The sequence below is a fragment of the Phyllostomus discolor genome, chromosome 2 (assembly GCF_004126475.2).
Source record: "Phyllostomus discolor isolate MPI-MPIP mPhyDis1 chromosome 2, mPhyDis1.pri.v3, whole genome shotgun sequence".
In the NCBI taxonomy this organism is placed as follows: Eukaryota; Metazoa; Chordata; class Mammalia; order Chiroptera; family Phyllostomidae; genus Phyllostomus; species Phyllostomus discolor.
In genome coordinates this window covers 105,287,987-105,309,552 of record NC_040904.2, presented here as the reverse complement: position 1 = coordinate 105,309,552, position 21,566 = coordinate 105,287,987, and the positions used below count along the sequence as shown (strand labels likewise).

The window sequence follows — 21,566 nt, the reverse complement described above, 5'->3', positions numbered from 1 at the left end:
ATTGTAATAGATAGAAATCAGATACATTAAGGAGAATACAGAAGGATTTCCTAAAAACCTAGAAAAATTTGCATAAAAATTGTATTTCTGGATGAGAAAAAACCAGCTACGACACCTGGAGGTCTGTGTAGGTGAATGGGCGCTCTAGACTGGTAGAAACAAGAAGTCAGAGCCTCATGCAATAAAAGATCTATCTATTCATCATCCTCTGATGATGTCCATGAACAATTTTTTGGTTGGTTTGTCTGTCTGTTTGTTGGTTTGTTACACTGATATGAATTTGAAGAAATCTATGATTTGCAGGAATTAATTAACCCATTAATCATGGGTTAACCTAATTTAACGCAACTGCCTTCCCAGATTAGAACACCTCCCCTTCTCTAAACAGATGCTTATGACAGCAAGAACAACTACAAGAGTCTGTGATTCTGTTAAGCAACTTAGCGCGAGTAGGACAGAAAAATAAAGCTCTACTTTGTGAACTGTATTTTTCTTCCGCTCCCTGCCCAGTGACTCTTTCTGTCCTTTTCTCTTAGGATTATAATCAAGCTCCTTATAAACATATTGAAACAGTTACAGTTGTGTTATGGTGTACAAGAGAATAAGATCCTAATTTCATGTAGGTATGGGCCAGTCCTAGGCTCTTACCAGGAGGAATCTGAGAAGCCAAGAGAAAGGTGCAAAAGAGGAAGAAGCAGCAGGGTGACTTCAACAGCCAGTCCACTCCCCCTGGAACGCTTCCTTTTTGTGTTCTTTTCTGCTTAAATTTTAAAGAGGTTTCGTTTTTTACAAGAGAGGCTATCCCTTACAATAGCCAACAACATTCCCTAATGGACTATATTGAAGATCCCTACTTAGGGAAAGTTTCTCAGTCTATGACTTGAAATTCAAAGAAACCAGTAATGCAAGCTCCCTTGAAACAGAATGTCACTTCTTACCTTGGATTTCAAACTCATCAACCTCATCAGCAGAGCCAGAGTCAGAGAACTGTGCGGAATCACGCGAACTGAACTGGGAGCTGCTGGACGTGACTCGAAAGCCTGTTAATAAGAAAAGTCAGGGAGGGAATAAACAGGACAGAAAAACATCTCCTACTTCTTCTGGATTAACAATTTCAACGAAGAAGTTAATAGAACCTTGGGAGTGATACTGGGGAAGTGGAAACTAGTTCTTCTTGCTGGTTGATCCCCACTTTATTCATGAAATTTAGAAAATTTCATGTAAATAGAAGGTACTACTATCTGGGAAGTAAATCTGGGGCCAGTGGTCTTAGTTCTCTTCGTATCAGAAACCCATTTCTTGGAAGGTATTTCTGAGGTAGGACACAGATAAACCCTAGGACTCTGGTCTGCTAGAAAAAAAATAGAACAGAACTCTGACAGAAAGAGGGAACCTTGACTTGGTTATAACATCTCAAATTAAGACAGAAAAGAAAACCCAAGAAGCACCGAATCTTGTCCTGAAGCCCTGAAGAAGCAGGAACAGAGGTTTTCACACATCACTCACTTCCATGCTCAGTCTCCTGGTACACAGGGAGTAGATTCTTGGTGCGGATCTGCTGGCGACGAAGGCGGATCTTCTGCTTCAGTTCCTGGATCTCCCTGTCACTGTCTTCTCCCTCCTCCTCCTCCTCTTCTAGGCACTGACTCATCATGTTGCACTTCATTAATTCAATGGCAGCTATCAAGGACTCGGAGATGCTGAAGTGGGCATTTTCCTGGGTGAAGGAAAGCATCAACAAAGTTGTTCAGCAAAGGGTTAGAAGTATTGAACGCCTCACTGATTACAGTGTTGGAGATAAAGCTTCCAAAGAATGTACTGCTTTTACTCAGATCACCCAGGAGAAATGTACACTTCTACTAAAAGGAAAGCTCAGGGTCAGAAAAGGTGCTCTACATTCTCTCTGCTCTCATACCTGTTCATGTCTGGCCTTCCTGTCCTACTTTCTACATAAAAACATGACAGAGAAGAGGTCCAGAATTTCATATCAGGGTCTTTCCTAAAGCCATACACCTGAACACAAATTATTAGGGTAAATGTGATGTCTCAAGATAAAGTGCTGAGGACTTCCGGCCAAGATGGAGGCGTAGGTAGACACACTGTGCCTCCTCGCACAACTAAAATAAGGACAACAACAATTTAGAAACAAAATAAGAACCAGAACTGACAGGAAGTTGAACTGTGTGGAAGTTGGACAACTAAGGAGTTAAAATAGACATACATCCAGACCGGTAGGAGGAGCAGAGTCAGACCACCGGGCAGAGAGGGGCTGCAGCACAAAAAGCAGTGGCACGGTGCACAAGGCACCCGGGGTGCGCAAGACCGCAGTGGGCGGACCCTGGGTGCACAAGCGGTGGCTTGCAGACCACGGACATGGGGTGGCAACAAGCAGACTCATTGAGACAGCGATTGTGAAGCAAAGCACTGCACACAAGACAGCTGGCTGACCCAGCAGTCCCACATTGGTGCCCAGATAAACCAGGCGAAACTGGGGAGCAAGACAGATTGTGCAACCCAGGGTCCCAGTGCAGTGAAATAAAGCCTCAAAACACCGATTGAAAAGACCTGTGGAGGTTGAGACACAGGGAGAGACTCCCAGCCTCACAGGAGAGTTCATTGGAGAGACAGACCCACAGGGTCCTAGAACGTACACAAGCCCACTCACATGGGAATCAGCACCAGAAAGGCCCAGTTTGCTGGGGGGAAGTGGTGGAAGGGACTGAAATCTGACAGAGAGCGTACCAAGTGCCATTGTTCCCTCTTGGACCCCACCCCCACTTATAGCGTCACACCCCAGCTACTAGGTTGCCCTGCCCTGATAAACACCTAAGGCTCTGCCCCTCAAACACAACAGGTGCAACAAGACAAAAAAAAAAAAAAGGTCCTAACAGTAGAACAGACCAAAGCACCACAGCAAATACAATTAAGCAACCAACAGATAGCCAACCTATCAGATGCATAGTTCAAAGCACTGGTGATCAGGATGCTCACAGAAGTGGTTGAATTTGGTCTCAAATTAGATGAAAAAATGAAGGCCATGATAAGAGAAATAAAGGATAATGCACAGGGAACCAATAGTGATGGGAAGAAAACTGGGACTCAAATTAATGGAGTGGACCAGAAGGAAGAAACAACCAAACAGAAAAGAATGAAGAAACAAGAATTCAAAAAAAATGAGGAGAGGCTTAGGAACCTCCAGGACATCTTGAAATGTTCCAACATCCAAATTATAGGGGTACCAGAAGGGGAAGAGGAAGAGCGCCAAGTGGAAAAGTTAGTTGAACAATTAATAAAGGAGAACTTCCCCAATCTGGAGAAGGAAATAGACTTTCAGGAAGTCCAGGAAGCTCAGAGAGTCCCAAACAAGTTGGACCCAAGGAGGAACACACCAAGGCACATCATAATTACATTAGCCAAGATGAAAATGAAGGAGAGAATCCTAGAAGCAGCAAGAGATAAGGAGACAGTAACCTACAAAGGAGTTCCCATCAGACTGTCAGCTGATTTCTCAAAAGAGATCTTACAGGCAAAAAGGGGCTGGAAAGAAGTATTCCAAGTCATGAAAGGCAAGGACCTATATCCAAGATTGATCTATCTAGCAAAGCTTTCATTTAGAATGGAAGGGCTGATAAAGTGCTTCTCAGATAAGGTCAAGTTAAAGGAGTTCATCATCACCAAGCCCTTATTATATGAAATGTTAAAGGGTCTTATCTAAGAAAAAGAAGATAGAAAACATGTATAGTAAAATGACAGCAAACTCACAGTTATTAACAACCACACCTAAAACAAAAACAAAAAACAAACTAAGCAAACAACTAGAACAGGAAGAGAACCACAGAAATGGAGATCACATGGAGGGTTAGCAACAGGGGAGTGGGAGGAGGAGAGATGGGGAAAAGGTACAGAGAATAAGTAGCATAGATGGTAGGGAGAAAATAGACAGAAGGGTAAGAAGAGTATGGGAAATATAGAAGCTAAAAAACTTATAAGTATGACACATGAACATGAACTAATGTGGGTGGGAGAGGGTGTGCAAGGTGGAGGGGAATGAAGGGGGGAAAATGGGACAACTGTAATAGCATAATCAATAAAATATATTTTAAAAAAAAGAAATATGATAAAAATACATGAAAGTAGCCAGAGAGGGTTGAGAGATATGGGGCAGGGTTGCTTTGTAGTTTTTCTTTGTAAGTCTTGTAGTATTGCTTATTTTTTAACTATGCAACTATGCTATTCGTTAAAAACAAATTTAAAAAGCACACCAGGACCCCCCCCCCCAAAAAAAAGATAAAGTGCTTTGTAAGCTATAAAGTTCTAAAGGGAAGTTATTTATTACAAACAAATCTGAATCTTAGAACAAAATACAGAAGTTGATTCTGGAAACAGTTTTCCTCTAAGGTCCCAAGCTCAAGGAAATCATAATCATGGGGCTAAAATTCAATGCTTCTCTAAGGCAGCTTCTAAGGCATAATCAATAATATTTTTAGACTCAAGAAGCACAACTCCTTGAAGAGTTCTCCAGAGATAGAATTTATTGAGCTCATCTTTACTGTGAACTTAATTTTACTGTAGTCTTTACTCATGTTACTGCTGTGTACCCCACGACCTCTTTAAGGACAAATGGCACTGCAGGTCCTCAGATGTCCTGACTTATGGGCTCTTCAGTAGCCCCTTAGATTCCTCACCTTTTCCAAGTCTGCACAGCTGCCGAAGTCTTGCTCAGACAGGTAGCTGATAAGGGACTGCCCTTCTGATGGTCTTCGGAACATGCCTTCACCTGAGCATAGGTACTGACCACCCTCTGTGGGAAAATGGAATATGGATATGAAAAACTCTCCTTTGAAAAGCAAATCTGTAACAGTCATGCTTCTTTAAGAAGTCTAATGTTTTTTCCACTAATGATGATCCCATGTTTTTCCCAGGTAACAGGTTGGAAAAAAGATATCTACCTTTTAAAGGAATTTCTCAGAATTTTAGGCTGCCAGGGCACTAAGCCTCTTGGTTAAAGAATGATGGAATAAATGGAGAGGACATGGAGAAAATTCTTTTACCACCTAAATTTGAGATGACATACTCACCCTCCTACCCCACAACAAAGAAAACAAAAAACCTGTGCTGAGAGTCAGACAAGGAAACAAATGGTTCCCTCCTATGGATGATTTCCATGGAGAGCTTATCTTCCAGTCATTAAGCCCAGACACTCTGAAGCCTCTTTTCACCCTCTCAGAAAGCCACTCCATCTGGCTCAACAGACATTCACAGTGGTAACACCCACAGCATAAGAGGGTGGGACCCCTAAGTCAGAGAGAAGCAAGAGAAATGGAGGGGCAGTGTGATTTCTAACACAGGGGTTGAAAATGACGAAAGGGAGAGTGAGATTGTACCATGTGTACCCTCCAAAGAGCTGAGATGAGCCACATGGCTCAGAGCTTAGCAGGCACAAGGGGAGAGCAAAGACATAATCGCAGCCCTGGTCTTCCCAGTCCTCACTTACCATACTCCATGTACAAGGAGCTGGGTATGCCGACTTCACTGCTTTGGCCAGAGTAGGGCAAGTGGCCTCTCAACTTCGACTTATCATTGCAGGATTCTAGTGTCAGTGACCAGCAGGGAGTAAAAACACACATACAAAGTGAACACAGATGCATTCCCAACTTTGGCCTTTTATCATTTAACTGCTCCCATTCCCAATGCCCTCCCAAATGGGAGAGAGGAGGCACACCAACAGGGGGCAGTTCAAGAATGCAGGAACACATGGCGGGAAGGAGTGGGAAGTCAGTCTATTCTAAGGGGAGAAGAGAAAAACATGACCCAGAATGAAACAACACAAAGATGAAAAAGAATCAAATGAAAGTGGATTCATGAATTTAGTTCTCTGTTCTCCCATTTTCTTACCAAATGTTCAAAAATATCAGTCAACTTCTACCCCCTTGACAAACCAATTTACAAAACTGTCTTCATGTGGTAAAGCAAAAATAAGCACATTACTGGCTGGCGTAGCTCAGTGGATTCAGCGTGGGCTGCAAACCAAAGTGTCGCAGGTTCGATTCCCAGTCAGGGCACATGCCTAGGTTGCAGGCCACGGCCCCCAGCAACCGCACATTGATGTTTCTGTCTCTCTCCCCCCTCCCTTCCCTCTCTAAAAATAAATAAATAAAATCTTTAACAACAACAAAAAAGCACATTGAAGTTTTTCTGATACCTTGACACTAGGTTTTAAAACAGTATCAGAAGGGTTAGACTCATTGAGGAAACACCAGAATATGGCTTCCCTTCAACCTGAAATGTAAATTTGTCATACCTACAAATATAACCCACTTCTGAAATGGCAGAACAACAAAACAAAATCCAGCAATATCCTTAAAAGAAGCATCAAGACAATGTGAGAGAAGCCGAGGACGATGCCCTGTAACCAAAGGGCTGGAGGCCCAGCCTTACTGGAGAAGAAGAGAGGTTTTGAGAGAAGGCTGGCAAAGTAGCAAGTGCATGTGTAGAAGCTTTCAAGGAACAATGAAAGTTGGGAGTGGAGCAATAGCAGCAGGCAGAGCTCACAAGAACTGAGAAACTGAAATTCTCCAAAGATAAATAAAATTCCAGCATCACAGAAGGAAGAGCAGGCAGGAAAGCAGGTGGGTGCCTGAGAAATGAGCTGTATGCTCAGGGAGAATAAATGACTGAGCTGCATCCAACCCATTTCCCTGGCAGATGGTGCCAATTTGTCGTTGCTCCTCTCACAAAACATGCTACTACATGGTGACAGATAACTTTGTGTTTTCCTTGGGCCTCAAAGATTTCTGTTAGTCTTGCCTCTGCTCCTCAGTGTTGGCCTGAAGGCAAACCAGCAGTTACCATGATGCCTTGTTAAGAAACCATGACTTGGAAGGGATCTTTGAGGTCCCCAGTCAAACTCAGAGTACCACACAAACTCCAACACCAGCGCCCTAGTCCTTTACAATATGTAAAGGCCACTCAGTCTTGCTTACTGAGCTCACTACCTCCTGATGCTGCCCACTCAACTGAACATCTCTAATTCTTAGACTTTTCCCATACTCACTTAAAATCTGTCTTCTTAAAATTTCTCATCTCAAGAACAACGCTCCTCTAAACAATGGTCTCACGGACTTATTCCTCTTTAACCTTCTCTTTTCCAAGTTAACATACCCAGTGACTTCACCCCATTACCAAGAGAACATGGTTTTCAGTCCTCCCTCACCACTGTCTTGCAGACACAGTCTAAGGTTAATATCTCTGTACATTATGGTACACAACATTCAGTTTAACACCACTGTGAAAACCACAGAAACAAAGTCACTAGAAAAGTCCTATGCAATGGCTGGAATGAGGGGTAGGGAGAACCTGATAGGGGAAGGAAGATGGATAACAGGGAAAGGAAACAGGAGACTCTAGAAGCGAAAAAACATGCATCCACATCCAAGACCATAGACAGCAAAGAAAAGACATTCTGGTGTTAATTCAAGGAAAATAAAGTAATGTGTTCTAAGTTCTCAGTTTTAAGAAAAATTCTGCCACTGATTCATCATAATGCCTTAAATAAATGGCAGGTCTCAGTTTCATCTTTGGACAAACAGGTCTGACAAGCCTTGACTTTGCTACCCAGAGCAGTTGGGAGAGTGAATGAAGCATTTGGAAGTTGTGGGCAGAGAACATATCGTGCAACATATTGGTACCATTTTCCAGACAGGTACAAGTATCACAGCAGAACCAGACTAGCCAGACTTGATTTGACACCAGAATGGAAAAGGAGGTTCTGAACCAAGCACACCAGTCACAGAGGAGCAGCAGGAGGAGGTGGCACACAGAAAGGAGGAGGACTGGCTCCCAAACCTGCAACAGGATCTTCAACTATAATGGTGATATTCCTGGGGCCTCCTGCATGTAGACACACAGGTGCAGAGGTGAATCCAGAGAGAGGAAAGGAGAATAGAGAAAGTGAAAAAGAGTGTCCTTTTATTTAGAGGAGGTGGGGATTTAACTACCGAGAGGGAACCCTTGTGCTGAAGGAAGAAAGACTCGTCCAAGAAGCTGTATGTGACCCACATTCCCTCAGACCCTTCTGCTTAGGTTTTCTCTGGCTCCCTTTTCCAAGGCAGATTGTCATGGTTTCTGGACTCCAGGAGGATTCAAGAATGAGGACAGGGAAATATTACATGTTCAACGACCAGTGGCCTGGCATATAGTAGACACCAGGCCTGCAGCAGGAAATGTGAATCGAGGCTCTCACCTTAGCACTCTTCATATCTAAAAAAGCTCTTGGGCAGACAGGCTTTGACTTGGAGTTTTGTTTTCCTTAAAGAGTTCCAACAAGCCAAACCACACTCTTGACAGGAAAACAGAGACAAAGTTTGCCCTTCAGAAGTTTCAGATGAGGGCCTTAGCTCTCACCTTTTGATAAATTATGAAGAGAAATCAGTGGCAGCTCTACTTGCTAAAGGAAATCCTTTTTTGTTCTTAACTTTGTATATTTTATTTCTCGGGCTTTCCCACACAGAACTGACTTTAAGCACAAAGGTCCATGTTACATTTGCTGTTATGGAGATTCTCTTATAAATGAGACCCAACCAAAGCCTGCCAGGCACCAACATTCCAGGGAAGATGAGGGCAGGAAGATGGCAAAAGCAATGAGACCCACCTTCCTTGTGAATACAGCACTCTCTGCTCCTTACCTGTCTTTCAGCCTGATTTAGTGATGCAGTCTGTCCTTGTTCACTAACTTACATCACCCTACACTCACTATATCCCTAGTTTTAATCAGATCTTAATATCACTTTGCCTCTCTCATATTCATAGTACATGCTGACCAAACTTCTCAGAAACCACAGGAAGGGAAGGAATTTAATGGAATTATTTTTAAAGCTTATTAGTACTTCCCCTCTGTCTCAAGGATACATGTAAAACTTGAACTGTGACGAGTCACACTACGTATGCTCGGATGCTAAAGAACTAGTGAAAGAATCCAGGAAGGCATTTACTACTTAGCAGTGTATAAAGGAACAAACACAAATATTCTCAGACATTTCTTGGTTATCTGTGTTACATTACAAACTTCTCTTTTGTTAGAAGCAGCATACCATCATGTCATCCAAAACATAACTTCTCTGTCTGCCATTTGCAGACCCTTAAAAGCAAACTCTGCCTTCTATCCAAAGAAAAATTCAGGAGGCCGCCATACTAACTCGGGGCCTGGTGGTTACCATTACCTGGGGTTCCTCTGGAGACAATGTTGGTATCCGAATGGGAGCGAATATGGCTCTTCTTTGTTCCACTGGTGACAGTGAGTGTCTGGCCCTCTGAGAAGCTGGACCTGCGAAGGACACTGGACAGCTGGCTCTGCCCACCTCCATTTTGGTCCACTAGGGAAGAAGCAGCAGAATCTGGCTTCTGGGAACTGCTGGAGGAGAACAAATTGGAGCTGCTGCTCTCTGTATGGCTGCTGTGACTCTGACAACTGGAGGTCCGGCCTCGAGAGTCCAGGTTGCCAATGGCCAAGTACTCCGGCCCCTCACTGACATCACTTGGGGAGTCATTCTGGCTGCTGACCCAGGATGATTCTACAGGGCTGGTCAGAGTGCTGGAGGTCATCTCATTTGTTGTTGAGGGGGATTCCCTGGCTAATGCAGAGACTGGAAGCAGAGGGGCTTGGATGGTCTGATCTTCTGCTGGGGAGACATGTCTCCTGTTTTCTTGAGATTTCCAGGAAGAGCCAGAGAGAGAAAAGGAAGTAGATCTTCTTTCTAGAATGTAAAAAGAAAAGAAAGGAAAAAGTGAGCTGGAAGCCTTTGGTATATATGAAGAGCTTCTCCACAACTAAGGATCAAACTCCCTATCATTACTGGGTGCTCAGAACACATGGTGTCACCTCAGAAAAGCTAAATCATTTAAGGTGAGTAAAAAATTACTTAGAAGCAGCTGAGCCAAGAAAACAAGCTCTTAAAACAGTGGCTTCATGGCTTATTAGTATGCATTCCTCCTCTGTAAAATGAGCAATAATAACACCCACTTCATAGGACTGTTTTGAGGATCAACTGCTTACAACAGAGCCTGGCATATGGTAGGCATTCAACACATGTTAGCTATTATTATTGAAATGCCTTCTTGGCAATGCAGATTAGAAACCCAGGGGAATCTAAAAACACCTCTTTCCTCTGTTACGCTAATGATTCTACTGAATTATCTTAGTCTAGTTGCTGTATAACTTTTTAAGAAGTCCATTATTAAGACATGAAGCTTGACAAACTGCACCAATCCAAGGCTCTATCTATACCCAGCCTGTGAGCACCCACCAAGTCTTCTTTCCAGGTTGGGGATACATGTCATGACGACCCCTTCCTGCCCCCATACCTGGGCCATGGTTGGGTACGGATTGGTGGAGGTTGGAGAAGGACCCAAAGTAGGAATGCTGAGCAAAGCTGGTTGGAGGGGTGCATGTGGAACCAGGCAGAGCAGTCAGGCTCTGACTCTTCGTCACCAGCAGTGGGCTCTCATGCTTTCTGGCAAACTACAAAAAAACATGTTTCAGAGTCAAGAATAGAGGTCCTCAGAGGGGTGCTAAGCACTACAGAAACACTAGTAGAAGCTGACCTTTGGCAGCAGGCTTGGACTGCTATGCAGATGGAGTCAGAAGTCAGACTAGCATTCAAATTCAGGCCCTATCACTTATAAGCTATTTGGTCCAAACTTGGGGCAAGTGACTTACCTATTCTGTCCCTCAGTGGCCCCCTTTATAAAATGAGGTTAATGGCAACCTCCTAAAGTTGTGAGGATTAAATGCGATGATACATTAATTGTGCATAGCATCATGCCTGACATATCCATAGTGTTCAATAGGTAGTAACCAAGAATAAAAATTTTAAAACCAGGAAAGATAGGGAATGTAATTCCATTCTAGCTGCAGTACTGGTATTAGTGATAGGGTAAATGAATCAGGGAATTAATAATAATCAACATCAAGTGACAAAATTTTCTTTATACGTCAAGGAGAAAAATGATTCAGTATAATACTAGGCCATACTAGGTATGACACTATAAATCCTACTCCTGATTCAAAATCATTCCTCTTCTCCCTAGCCCTTTGCCAAACCTGCCCTTAAGGAGGTACTTACTGAAACTAAGGATTTTTAAAAGAATTAAAAAAAACAGACACCTCCCTTTTCAAACAGACCTAAGCTTAGACTTTTGTCTTCAATAGGTACTTAACAGTACCTCCCCTTCTTTTCCAAGTTTTGTTGTTTTTGTTGTTAATGAAAGCCTTTCAGTTCACAACTGCCTAAATGAAGAAGTAGTTAGCTACAGAGGGTTACATTCTGGTGAGGTCTAGGAGGCCAGCACAAACATAGATAATTCTTTGCCCCTTTTACCATGGATGCATCAATCTGGGCCAGGAGGCGGGGATTGTTCTGTTCCACTGCTTCTAGGCACTGGAGCATGGCTGTGACGTGGGCATCACTTAGCAGGAAAGCAGTATCTGGGGAGAGAAAAGCTGTCACAGTGATGGAACCCAATAGGGAGATCTTCAGCTTCCCTGTATGATCCTGGAAGAAGCTCAGGAAAGATGAAGAGGAAAAGGTAAACATGACTTGAGAAGAATCATGCCACTGTGGAAAGAAGGGGAGCCAGCAACGAATAAAGTACAAGAGAGGCTAAGTGATGTACAGTATAGGAGAGGGGCCAGGACAATGGGCTTCAAAGTTAGAATGACCCAGATTTGAATCCTGGTTCTGGGTGGTTTCAGCCAAGTAGCCTGACCTCCTTCAGCTCTACTTCCCTGATTGGAAAACAAGCATATCAATACCCAACTCTCAGGGTTATGTTAAAAGTACATGTATAGTCCTGGCTGATGTGGTTCAGTGGATTGAGTGCCATCCTGCAAACTGAAAAGTTGCTGGTTCGATTCCCAGTCAGGGCACATGCCTGGGTTGTAGGGCAGGTCCCCAGTTGGGGGCATGTGAGAGGCAACTGATCCACACATCTCTCACACATGATGTCTCTTTCTCTCCCTCTTTCTCTCTCCCTCTCTCTAAAAGTAAATAAATAAAATCTTTTTTAAAAGTATATGAATAAAAAGTATGTAACAGTGTTGGAACATAGAAACTCTCAGTAAATAGCAGTTTTTCTCATTGGTTTGTGTGTATGGGAGTAGGGGAATAAGTTTGTGCATTACATAGGAAATAAGAGATAAGACTACGTGTTTCTGATTAGAATCTCTATGGCATCAGGTAAAAGCATGAGACCTTGGGTAAGAAGGAGTCTCTAAAGTAAGAGTAAAGCAAGAAACAATGAGGACGTACGTATATGCCACAATCCTGGCGAAGTGACCTCTACCTACCTGTGTAGAATTTTCTGATATACTGTCTATCCCCAAGCAGAGGTCGGAGCTGAGCTGAGAGACAGTGGCACTGCAAGCTATGCTGCAGCCATAGCTCTGCAATGACACGTTCACTCACACCATCGGTGCTGCTCTGGCCACTCTCATGCAAGTTGATGAACTAGGAGGTAAAAAGGCATGAGTCAAAACATGTATACTGGTAAAACACAGCAAGATTAAAGCCTAGTGACCTGAGAATTAAATTGAGACAGGTTAAGAGGAGGCAATCAGAGGTATTTTTCCTCCAGCTAGCTTTAGAGGTTACTGAGGAAGGAGAGGGAAGGAAGGGATTAATGGTTCCACTGCTAGATTGGGCAACTGGAGAGGGACTAAGCAGTTAAGACCTAATATGCTGCTCCTAGAGCAAGGGTGTCAAACTCATTTTCACCAGGGGCCACATCAGCCTCACGGCTGCCTTCAAAGGGCCGAATGCAGTTTTAGGACTAAAAATGTAACTACTCCTTAACAATGCAGAAATAGGGTACTGGGCAGATAAAACAAGGTGGAGGGTTGGACTCATCCCATGGGCCTTGTGTTTGCCACCTGTGTCCTAGAGAAAACAAAGCTGCTACACCTGTCCCTTAGTGTTCTATCTCCAAAGAGTCATCTATTCAGGGGTGTTCAGAGGAAGAATAAACTTGACCTCTTGCCTTCTCTTCACAGAGTCCTCTACTTAAGATGGCCTTCATAAACGAATGCAACAAATATCTGGCAGTGCAGGGCGGGGGGTGGCGGGCAGGGGGTGGCGGGCAGGGGGTAGGTTGAAAATCTAGGAAAAATATCCCCAAAGAGAAACCATCTGAAGGCCTCTTTTTGCCTCTAGCCACAGTATGCTCTATTTGGAACCTCCTTCTACTTGGCTGTTTCTGAAAGCAATGTATAATAGCCTATGATCAAAAAATGTATGGATGACAATTTCAAACTGCTTCTAAGAGTACATGACTGCAGCAATATACTTTATTTAAAAAATAGTGGGAGGTTTGCTGGGAAAAATAAAATGAAGACAAAAAATCTAGATGAGAAAATCATTGGGCTCTGGGTTCTTCTTCACAAAAAGGATAGTGTGAGACCTTGTTATTTGGTTCCCTGACCATTTAAAAACAAATTACTTTTCCGAACACCATCTCAACAATGAATCTGGCAGTGGGTGGAGTAATAATACATGAAATAAGACCAGCCATGAATCAGTAAGTATTAACGATGGGTGATGGCTATTTTGGAGTTCATTACACTATTCTCTTTGATTTTGAATATACTGAATTTTTCCATAATAAAGAGTTAAAGAGATACATAAATTTAGCAGTTATTGATCTGGAACTAGCTGTGTAACTCTGGCGAAGACACCTAGCCATCTTAAGCTCTGCTTCCCTGACTAGAAATCAGGAGTACTGTGATAGCTGAGAGGACAGAAGAGTAGAGTGGTATGATGGTAGCCAAAGCTGTCAGGAACATGCTTAGCTCTATATGATACTGGCCTCCAGAAACCTCACATTTCTTTCTAATTGGTACATTCTTTTCTTCTTAAACAGTTATTAACATTTCAGTCCTACTTCCCCCAACCACTTCAAGGAATCTCTTGCTATATGCCCTGCATTTTGAAAAGCTTCACTCTGGTCCCATATATGCAGACCTTTTGAAAACAACAAAACTTTTTCACCCCTTCCCCAGAAGACAAAAAGCGTCCTAGAGAAATGAGTTTGCATGGTTTATTTTTTAAAGCAAATAATCCTCCCCTCCAAATCAGTCCTACAGGGATTATTTCATTTCCTCAATTAATAAGAAATTTGACACACACCATCCTTCTACCCTAGGAGACTCTCCAAACAGAAGATCAAACAACAAAGCCATGTCGTGACCTTCACTTCTTACCTTTTCCACATGAAGGGCGGAGTGGGGACTAAGCCAGCGGATATCTTTCACAAACTGCCAGTAATCAGTCTGGTGGCAACACACCTGCTGTGGGAATACACGCAGTAAACAAATCACTACCATTTTGGACCAAATCTAGTTTCAGTGTTGACATTCAAGGAGAGAAAATAAGCACAACCTCCCTTTGCCTAAAACTAAAGTTCTCAGCAGTAGTCAAAGAGTATATACATATACACATTCACCTTTTTAAAGGATAACTGTTTAAAATTATTTTAATTGTTCTCTTGAAAAAGTAATTCATACTTATGATATAGAGGTCACAGAGTGAAAATCATCTGTTTTCTACCCCTAGCTCTCCACCATTCAACGATAAGGAAAAAAATGTGATTTAAAAAATGGCCAAAGACCCTAACAGGTACCTCACCAAAAACTTACACATGGCAAATAAACTCATGAAAAGATACACCATATCATATGTCATCAGGGAAATACAAATTAAAACAATACAATACCACTACACACCTATGAGAATGGCCAAAATCCAGAACAATATCAACATCCAATGCTGGCAAGGATTTGGAGCAAAAGGAACCCTTATACACTGCTGGTAGCAATGCAAAATGTTACAGCCACTCTGGAAAACAGTTTGGTAGTTTCTTACAAAACTAAATATACCATGTGGTCCAGCAATCACACTCCTTATTATTTACCCAAGGAGCTGAAAACATATGTCCACATAAAAACCTACACATGGATGTTTATAGCAGATTTACTCATAATTACCAAAACCTGGAAGCAACAGAGATGTCCTTGAGTAGGTAAATGGATAAATAAACTGTGGTACACCCAGACAATGGAGTATTATTCAGCACTACAAAGAAATGAGTTACCATGCCATAAAAAGACATGAAGGAAATTTAAATTTGTATCACTAAATAAAGAATTCAATCTGAAAAGGCTACATACCTTATGATTCCAACCCACTACATGACATTCTGAAAAAGGCAAAACTATGGAGATAGTAAAAAGACAGTGGTTGTGAGGGTTTGGAGCAATGGAAGGCTGGAAAAAATGAGTAATGGAACAGGGTGCAGTCAGGGGGCCCCCAAATATAGATTTGTAATGGGGTCCAGAATTTAGGGTGTCCAGGAAATATTTAAAAATATATATAGGATGCCCTTACCCCTACAAGTCTGAACTGGGGGGTGGGATACATGGGGCAGGACCATTGAAAGTTATTCTGCATAGCAAGTTTTGCAACTAACCTCATCAACGGTCATTTAACATATCTATAACTTTTAACTGGTTTCAAGGGTATGTTAAATAGCTATAGCCATGCTTTGAGCCAGGGAGATGGGAATAAATGCCATCCATGATGTAACTGGGAGGCAACTCCCCTGGGTTACAGAATCTGCCTAAGAGCTAAGAGATTATTGGCTCCACGCCACGGGGCCACGCCTGTCTGGACTTAGTATGGCAGCCCAGAAAAGCTAAACAAATATGGGAATGCTGGCAAGTGTAACTGATTGTGGGAGGAGTCGGAAATGGGACTACAGAGGAAGATTGGTGCTCGGATTTAAACCCTGGTGCAGCAGCCATACTAGGTTGGGGCCACATAGCTTTGCCAAGAAAAAGAGGGAACCATGCGGCTTTGTCAAGAAAGGTTAGGACCATGCGGCTTTTGGTGAGAAAGGGAGAACTATGTAGCACTGGGGGTCCCTTTGCCACTCAGCTTAGGAAGCCAGAAAGCAAGATGTAGCAGTGATGCAGAGCTCTCTCTTAGCAGTTCAGAAGAATGCAGGAGAGATGCTGTGGAAAGGAAAGGGTGAAGGACTCTTGCTGGTGGGCCAAAAGAAGGTGCCACATGGGGTCAGATTAACAGGAGATCTTGGCAGCGACACAGCTGATGGTGCTGGGAACAGACGGAGGCCTGCTAGCTGAGCACGGATTGCTGGGAAGAACCGGGGGCTACTTGAGCCACAGACTTCTATTTCTTTCCCTGGGATATGGTACTTCTGACTCGGCAAAGGGGAGAAGGAAGGACTGTGTGTGTTTGTGGGTGTTTTAAGGGACATTGGGATCTTTATGAAGACATTAAGTCATTACTCTAAGTCTGTATAACTGTTGAATAATTCCTTACCTTTTCACCAATCTCTGACATTGAAAGCTATAATTCCCTGGCAGTGGGCAAGGAGAACCTAGTACAGGGGGACTCCGGGAGAAAGGGCAGGTCCATTCAGTAATAGTATTTTGTCCCCCACACCCATGGGTTTGTTTGGTAACGGTAGGTGAAGCACAAGAAGATTTTTAGGGCAGTGAAACTACTCTGTGTGCTACTATAATGGTAGTTACATGTTATTAAAAAATTTGTCCAAACCATAGGCTATATAAGACCAAAAGTGAACCCTAATGTAAACTATGGACTTTGGGATGATAATGATGTATCAATGTATGTTCATCAGTTATAACAAATGTGCCACTCTGGTGGGAAATGGTGATAATGAGAGACATTCTGTGTGAGTGAAGGCAGGAGTTAATGGGAAATCTCTGTACCTTCTGCTCAATTTGACTGAGAACCTAAAACTGCTCTAAAAAATAGTCTATTTAAAAAAAATTTTAGGCTCACTTAATAAACCACTTTTGGGAAAAAAGCAATGGAAAAGAAATAGATTCTCAACAAATATCATTAAAATCGGCTAGTTACAAGTAGATAAATTTAAGCATTCTCCACAAACTATATATCAAAATAAATTCCAGCTGGATTGAAGACCTAAATATGAATGAGAAGAAGAAAGAAGGGAGGAAGGAGGAGTGAGGAGGAGGAGGAGGAGGACAGAGAGGAAGGGGAGGAGAAAGAAGAAGGAAGGAGGAGGAGAAGGAAGTAGAAACAGAGCCCTCATTGCTGTGGCTCAGTGGACTGAGCACCAGCCTGGAAACCAAAGGGCCACTGGTTCGATTCCCAGTCAGGGCACATGCCTGGGTTGTGCCCTGACCAGATCCCCTGTAGGGGGTGCTCCAGAGGCAACCACACATTGATGTTTGCCTCCCTCTCTTTTTCCCTCCTTTCCCTTCTCTTAAAATAATAAAATCTTTTTTTAAAAAAAGTCAAAAGACAAACTATGAAAAAATATTTTTAACTCACATTACATACAAAAGACTAATTTTTTTTAAAGATTTTATTTTATTCTATTTCCAGGGAGGGAAGGGAGGGAGACAGAGAGAGAGAGAGAAACATCAATGTGCGGCCGCCGGGGGGCCATGGCCTGCAACCCAGGAATGTACCCTGGCTGGGAATCGAACCTGGGACACTTTGGTTCCCAGCCCACGCTCAATCCACTGAGCTACGCCAGCCAGGGCTAATTTTTTTTTGTTAAATTTATTGGGGTAACATTGGTTGATACATTATATAAGTTTCAAGAGTATAATTCTATCATACATCTTCTGTATATTGCACTGTGTATTTGCTATCAGTTTTCTTAATAAATACAGAGCTCCTACAAATCCACAGGATAAGACTAAAAATCTGAGGAAAATGGGAAATGGGAAAAAATAGTAAAAGTTCACATAAAAATAATTTAATGACTCTTATAAACATCTTTAATAGTAAGAGAAATGTGACTTTTCACCTATTATTATAGACGATAGTTTAAAGTTTAGTAACACCCTATACTGGCAATGGTATAAAGAATTAGAGCCCTGGCTGGCGTAGCTCAGTGGATTGAGCGTGGGCTGCGAACCAAAGTGTCACAGGTTCGATTCCTAGTCAGGGTACATGCCTGGGTTGCAGGCCATGACCCCCAGCAACCGCACATTGATGTTTCTCTCTCTTTCTCTTTCTCTCTCCCTTCCCTCTCTAAAAATAAATAAATAAATAAAATCTTAGAAAAACAAAGAATTAGATACTCTTACATGTTAGTGAGGGTGTAAACAGGCATAACTTCCTGGAAGGCAATTTAGCAACAGCCATCAAAATTCAAAAGCACACCCCTGATCAGTGTGGCTCAGTTGGTTGGGCGTCCTTCCACAAAGCAAAGGGTTGCCAGTTCAATTCCCAGTCAGGGCACATGCTTGAGTTGCCGGCCAGGCGCATGCAAGAGAGGCAACTGATGGATAGTTCTCTCACAGGTCAATGTTTTTCTCCCTCTCTTTCTTCCTTCCTACCCCTCTATCTGAGCCTAAATAAATAAAATCTTTAAAAAAAAATACTGAAAGGCACATACCCTTGAGAAAACTGAGGTAAACCTAAGAATGGCACGGATTTGGTGGTTGGAAAGGTTATAGTGGATGGTTGTTATATTTTGACCAAAGTTATGAAGCACCTGATGTGCAGGAAGTAGCTATAACACTAGTGGAGAGGGAAACTTTGTAGACACCAACCTTCTAAGAACTACCTAAGCCACCTGACAGCCCCAAATTATTCTGCTTTTGAAACGGACATAATGGGAAATGAATTTGAAAGACTAGCTGCTCGACAACCAATTTAATTGCTCAGTATAAAACAATATGAACTTCCAGCCCCTTCCTCAGGTCAGAAAAATGACATCACTGCATGGCAAGAATGTGTAAACATTTCTGTGGCCTAGCTATAGCATCAGACGGTTCCAAATGAGAATCTGGAACTCATGTCATGGCATGGATGCAATGCCTGGAAAGCATATAATGAAAATCTATTTCACATAATTGAACATGCACAGAAAGAATTCCAGAAGTTAAGGAAACATATCCAAGATTTAAAATGGCAGTGAAAGAACATGCAACTCACAGTGGATCTAAATGAATTGCACAGCCCTGATCAGTAAGAATTTGTGACACTGAAAGGACTATTGTACAATTAGAAAATGAAGTCTTTCAAATAAAGTAGCAATATGGAGAGGCCAACTAAGAAAACATCCAACAAGACTTCTGAAAAGATAAATTAATTTAGTGGGTAGAAAGGAAGGCAAATTGGGTTCTCACAGATGATCAGGCACCAGGACTATGAAGGACAACATCATCTTATAGAAATCATCAGTGGTAAGTGTACAGAAACCATAGAAAGTGGACTGTTATTTCTAGTTGTACATTAGCAAATAAAAAATTTCAACTTGGTGGTAAGAAAGAAAAGAAAAAAAAGATATATCCTTTAGCCTAAGGATTCTACTTCTAGGAATACAGTAAAAGGCAAAATGACCTACATACAAGGTTATTCACTATAGCACTTTCACCAGCGGCAAATGACTGAACGCAATCTAAATATCCACTACCAGGAGACTGGTTAAATGATGCATGATATATACATACAGTGGAACATTACAAAATCACAGCTGTAAAAAAGAATGAAGCTCTTTTGGTAATTATTTTAAATGAATTACAGGATATATCAAGTGAAAAAAGCAAGGTGCAGAATAGATTATAGTGTGTTCTTATTTGTGTTAAAAATCAGAAGGTGTAGCAAAGAAAATTATTCGTATTTGTTTTTATAAGTATAAAAACTCTCTGGATGTTAACTGGTAAACAGTAGTGGGATCAGAAGGAAATGAGATATTTCACTATATATGGTTTTACACTTTTTTGTTTTTTTAACCATATAAATATATTGTCCACTTAAAAATTAAATATTTTAAAGCAAGTTATGGAGTGATATATACAGTACATTCTTAATATTAAAAAAAAAAAACATAAGGGTACAGAAAAAAACAAGAAAACCTACCAAAATATTAAAGAGTGATTGTTATTGCTATGGAAAGACTAAAAGATAGCCCAGATGAAAGGCTGTCAAGGAAAAATGAGATCCCTCTAAGAATATAATCATGACATTATAGCTTTTCTAAGACCCTGATTTTTTAAAAAAAAAAAACAAAACATATGATACACATTCTATAACACATCCTTACGAAAGCACAGAAGAAATGACCTGCATAAATCATTATACCTCTTCCCCCTCTAGTAGGACACAACACCCAGAATAGTTTCTGGATGACACAGCAGGCAAACTTTTGAAAGCCTTAATCTTTAGGGAGGAAATGAAAAGGAAAAACAAGTCCTTGACACAGACTTCAATTTTTAGGTCTTTACAAGGCAGAACAGAGCAGTGGTGAAATTACTATGAATTCTTTGCTTTTGATTCTTCACACTAAGGCCTATAGTTGCTGTGTGTGTGTATGACAGATTAGCCTGGTTTGCCCTGCTTTCACTATTAACATAACTGCTATATTGCAGGTGGTCACATAATACTTTAATATTTTTTATTGTGATAACTAGGTGCCTTCACAGAGATCGATACTTTTAAAAACTGTAACAAGATATGTTAATATTGTTTTATATTTACCAAGCATCTTTCATTTAAAAATTTCATTGACTTTACTATTTCATTATGACACATTTTCTCTTTCTGGCATAGATGGTAAAACTGTCTTGTAATATGGTTAAATGATTATTCTAGATGACATTGTAAGCTTAGTAATAGAACTAGAAGGCAGGGCCACTAATCTGGTAGCTATTTTGGTCATTAGTCTGGGAAACTTGTATTGAGTTTTTGTAAAGCATGTAGGCATGATTCCCTAGTTTCCAACTTGGAAGACTGAGTAGCTGGCAATGCCACAAATTAGTATTAAAAATATCAGGAGAAATGACAATCTCATTGGAGAAAATAATTTTGTTTTGGGTTATGTGTTTGATCTGTAGAATAGATAGCCAGCTAACGTATAGCAGACAGCTAGTCTTGTGGATCTGGAGTTCAGCAGAGATGTCTGAGCCTGGGGTTATTACTGTATGGATGATAAATGAAATGATGCAGGTGGATAACATTATTTCAGGAAAATGGACAAAGTAAGAAGAGATAAGGACATAGGACAAAATCCCATTAAAAACTCAAATCCAAGAGGAAGAGATTCCAGGGAAAGAAACTAAGAAGTGGTCGCAGAGGTAAGAAAAGGTCTCCATGTCATATAATAATAATGCCATAAAAGTCAAGGTCTGCTGGTGATCAACAGTGAAGAATATAAGGCAGTGTTCAAAGGAGAAATGTTAATTGGACTTGGTAACATGTCATTATTACTTAAACTTTAGCACCAGTGGTAAGGGAAGAAACCAGATTACACTGGGTGAACTTAATCTGTCTTAAAATTCCAATGTTCATAATTATTTTTTATAAGAGTACATGTAACTTGAAACTTTAAAGAAAAAGGAACATTATTTACTTCCTACATGCCATGAACTTCAATGGGAAAATTTGTATGCTTTTTCATTTAATCTTTTCATCAAACACTATGATATAAATAACATTATTCTCATTTTTACAGATGACAAAAGCAAGGCTCAAAAAGTAGTATAACCT

At 41.4% G+C, this 21,566-nt stretch overlaps 1 protein-coding gene and 1 pseudogene across 13 annotated transcripts in view; one reads left to right on the top strand and one right to left on the bottom strand.

Moving 5' to 3' along the window:
• The window catches only part of RUBCN (rubicon autophagy regulator), a 68,146-nt gene that overhangs the window by 16,460 nt on the left and 30,120 nt on the right, over nt 1–21,566 (bottom strand). For 5 of the 13 annotated variants that reach the window (XM_036018246.1, XM_028504411.2, XM_028504404.2 and 2 more), the window contains exons 3-12: nt 14,252–14,338; nt 12,344–12,503; nt 11,376–11,482; nt 10,360–10,516; nt 9,219–9,752; nt 7,846–7,890; nt 5,495–5,590; nt 4,686–4,801; nt 1,507–1,717; nt 939–1,040 (exon numbers count right to left, since the gene is read on the bottom strand). In XM_036018246.1, coding sequence (XP_035874139.1) covers nt 939–1,040; nt 1,507–1,717; nt 4,686–4,801; nt 5,495–5,590; nt 7,846–7,890; nt 9,219–9,752; nt 10,360–10,516; nt 11,376–11,482; nt 12,344–12,503; nt 14,252–14,338 — 1,615 coding nt within the window. The remainder of the gene's footprint in view (nt 1–938; nt 1,041–1,506; nt 1,718–4,685; nt 4,802–5,494; nt 5,591–7,845; nt 7,891–9,218; nt 9,753–10,359; nt 10,517–11,375; nt 11,483–12,343; nt 12,504–14,251; nt 14,339–21,566) is intronic. The other 8 variants (XM_028504409.2, XM_028504412.2, XM_036018244.1 and 5 more) reach the window with 3 other exon arrangements.
• On the top strand, nt 18,340–19,953 carry LOC114490690 (annotated as a pseudogene).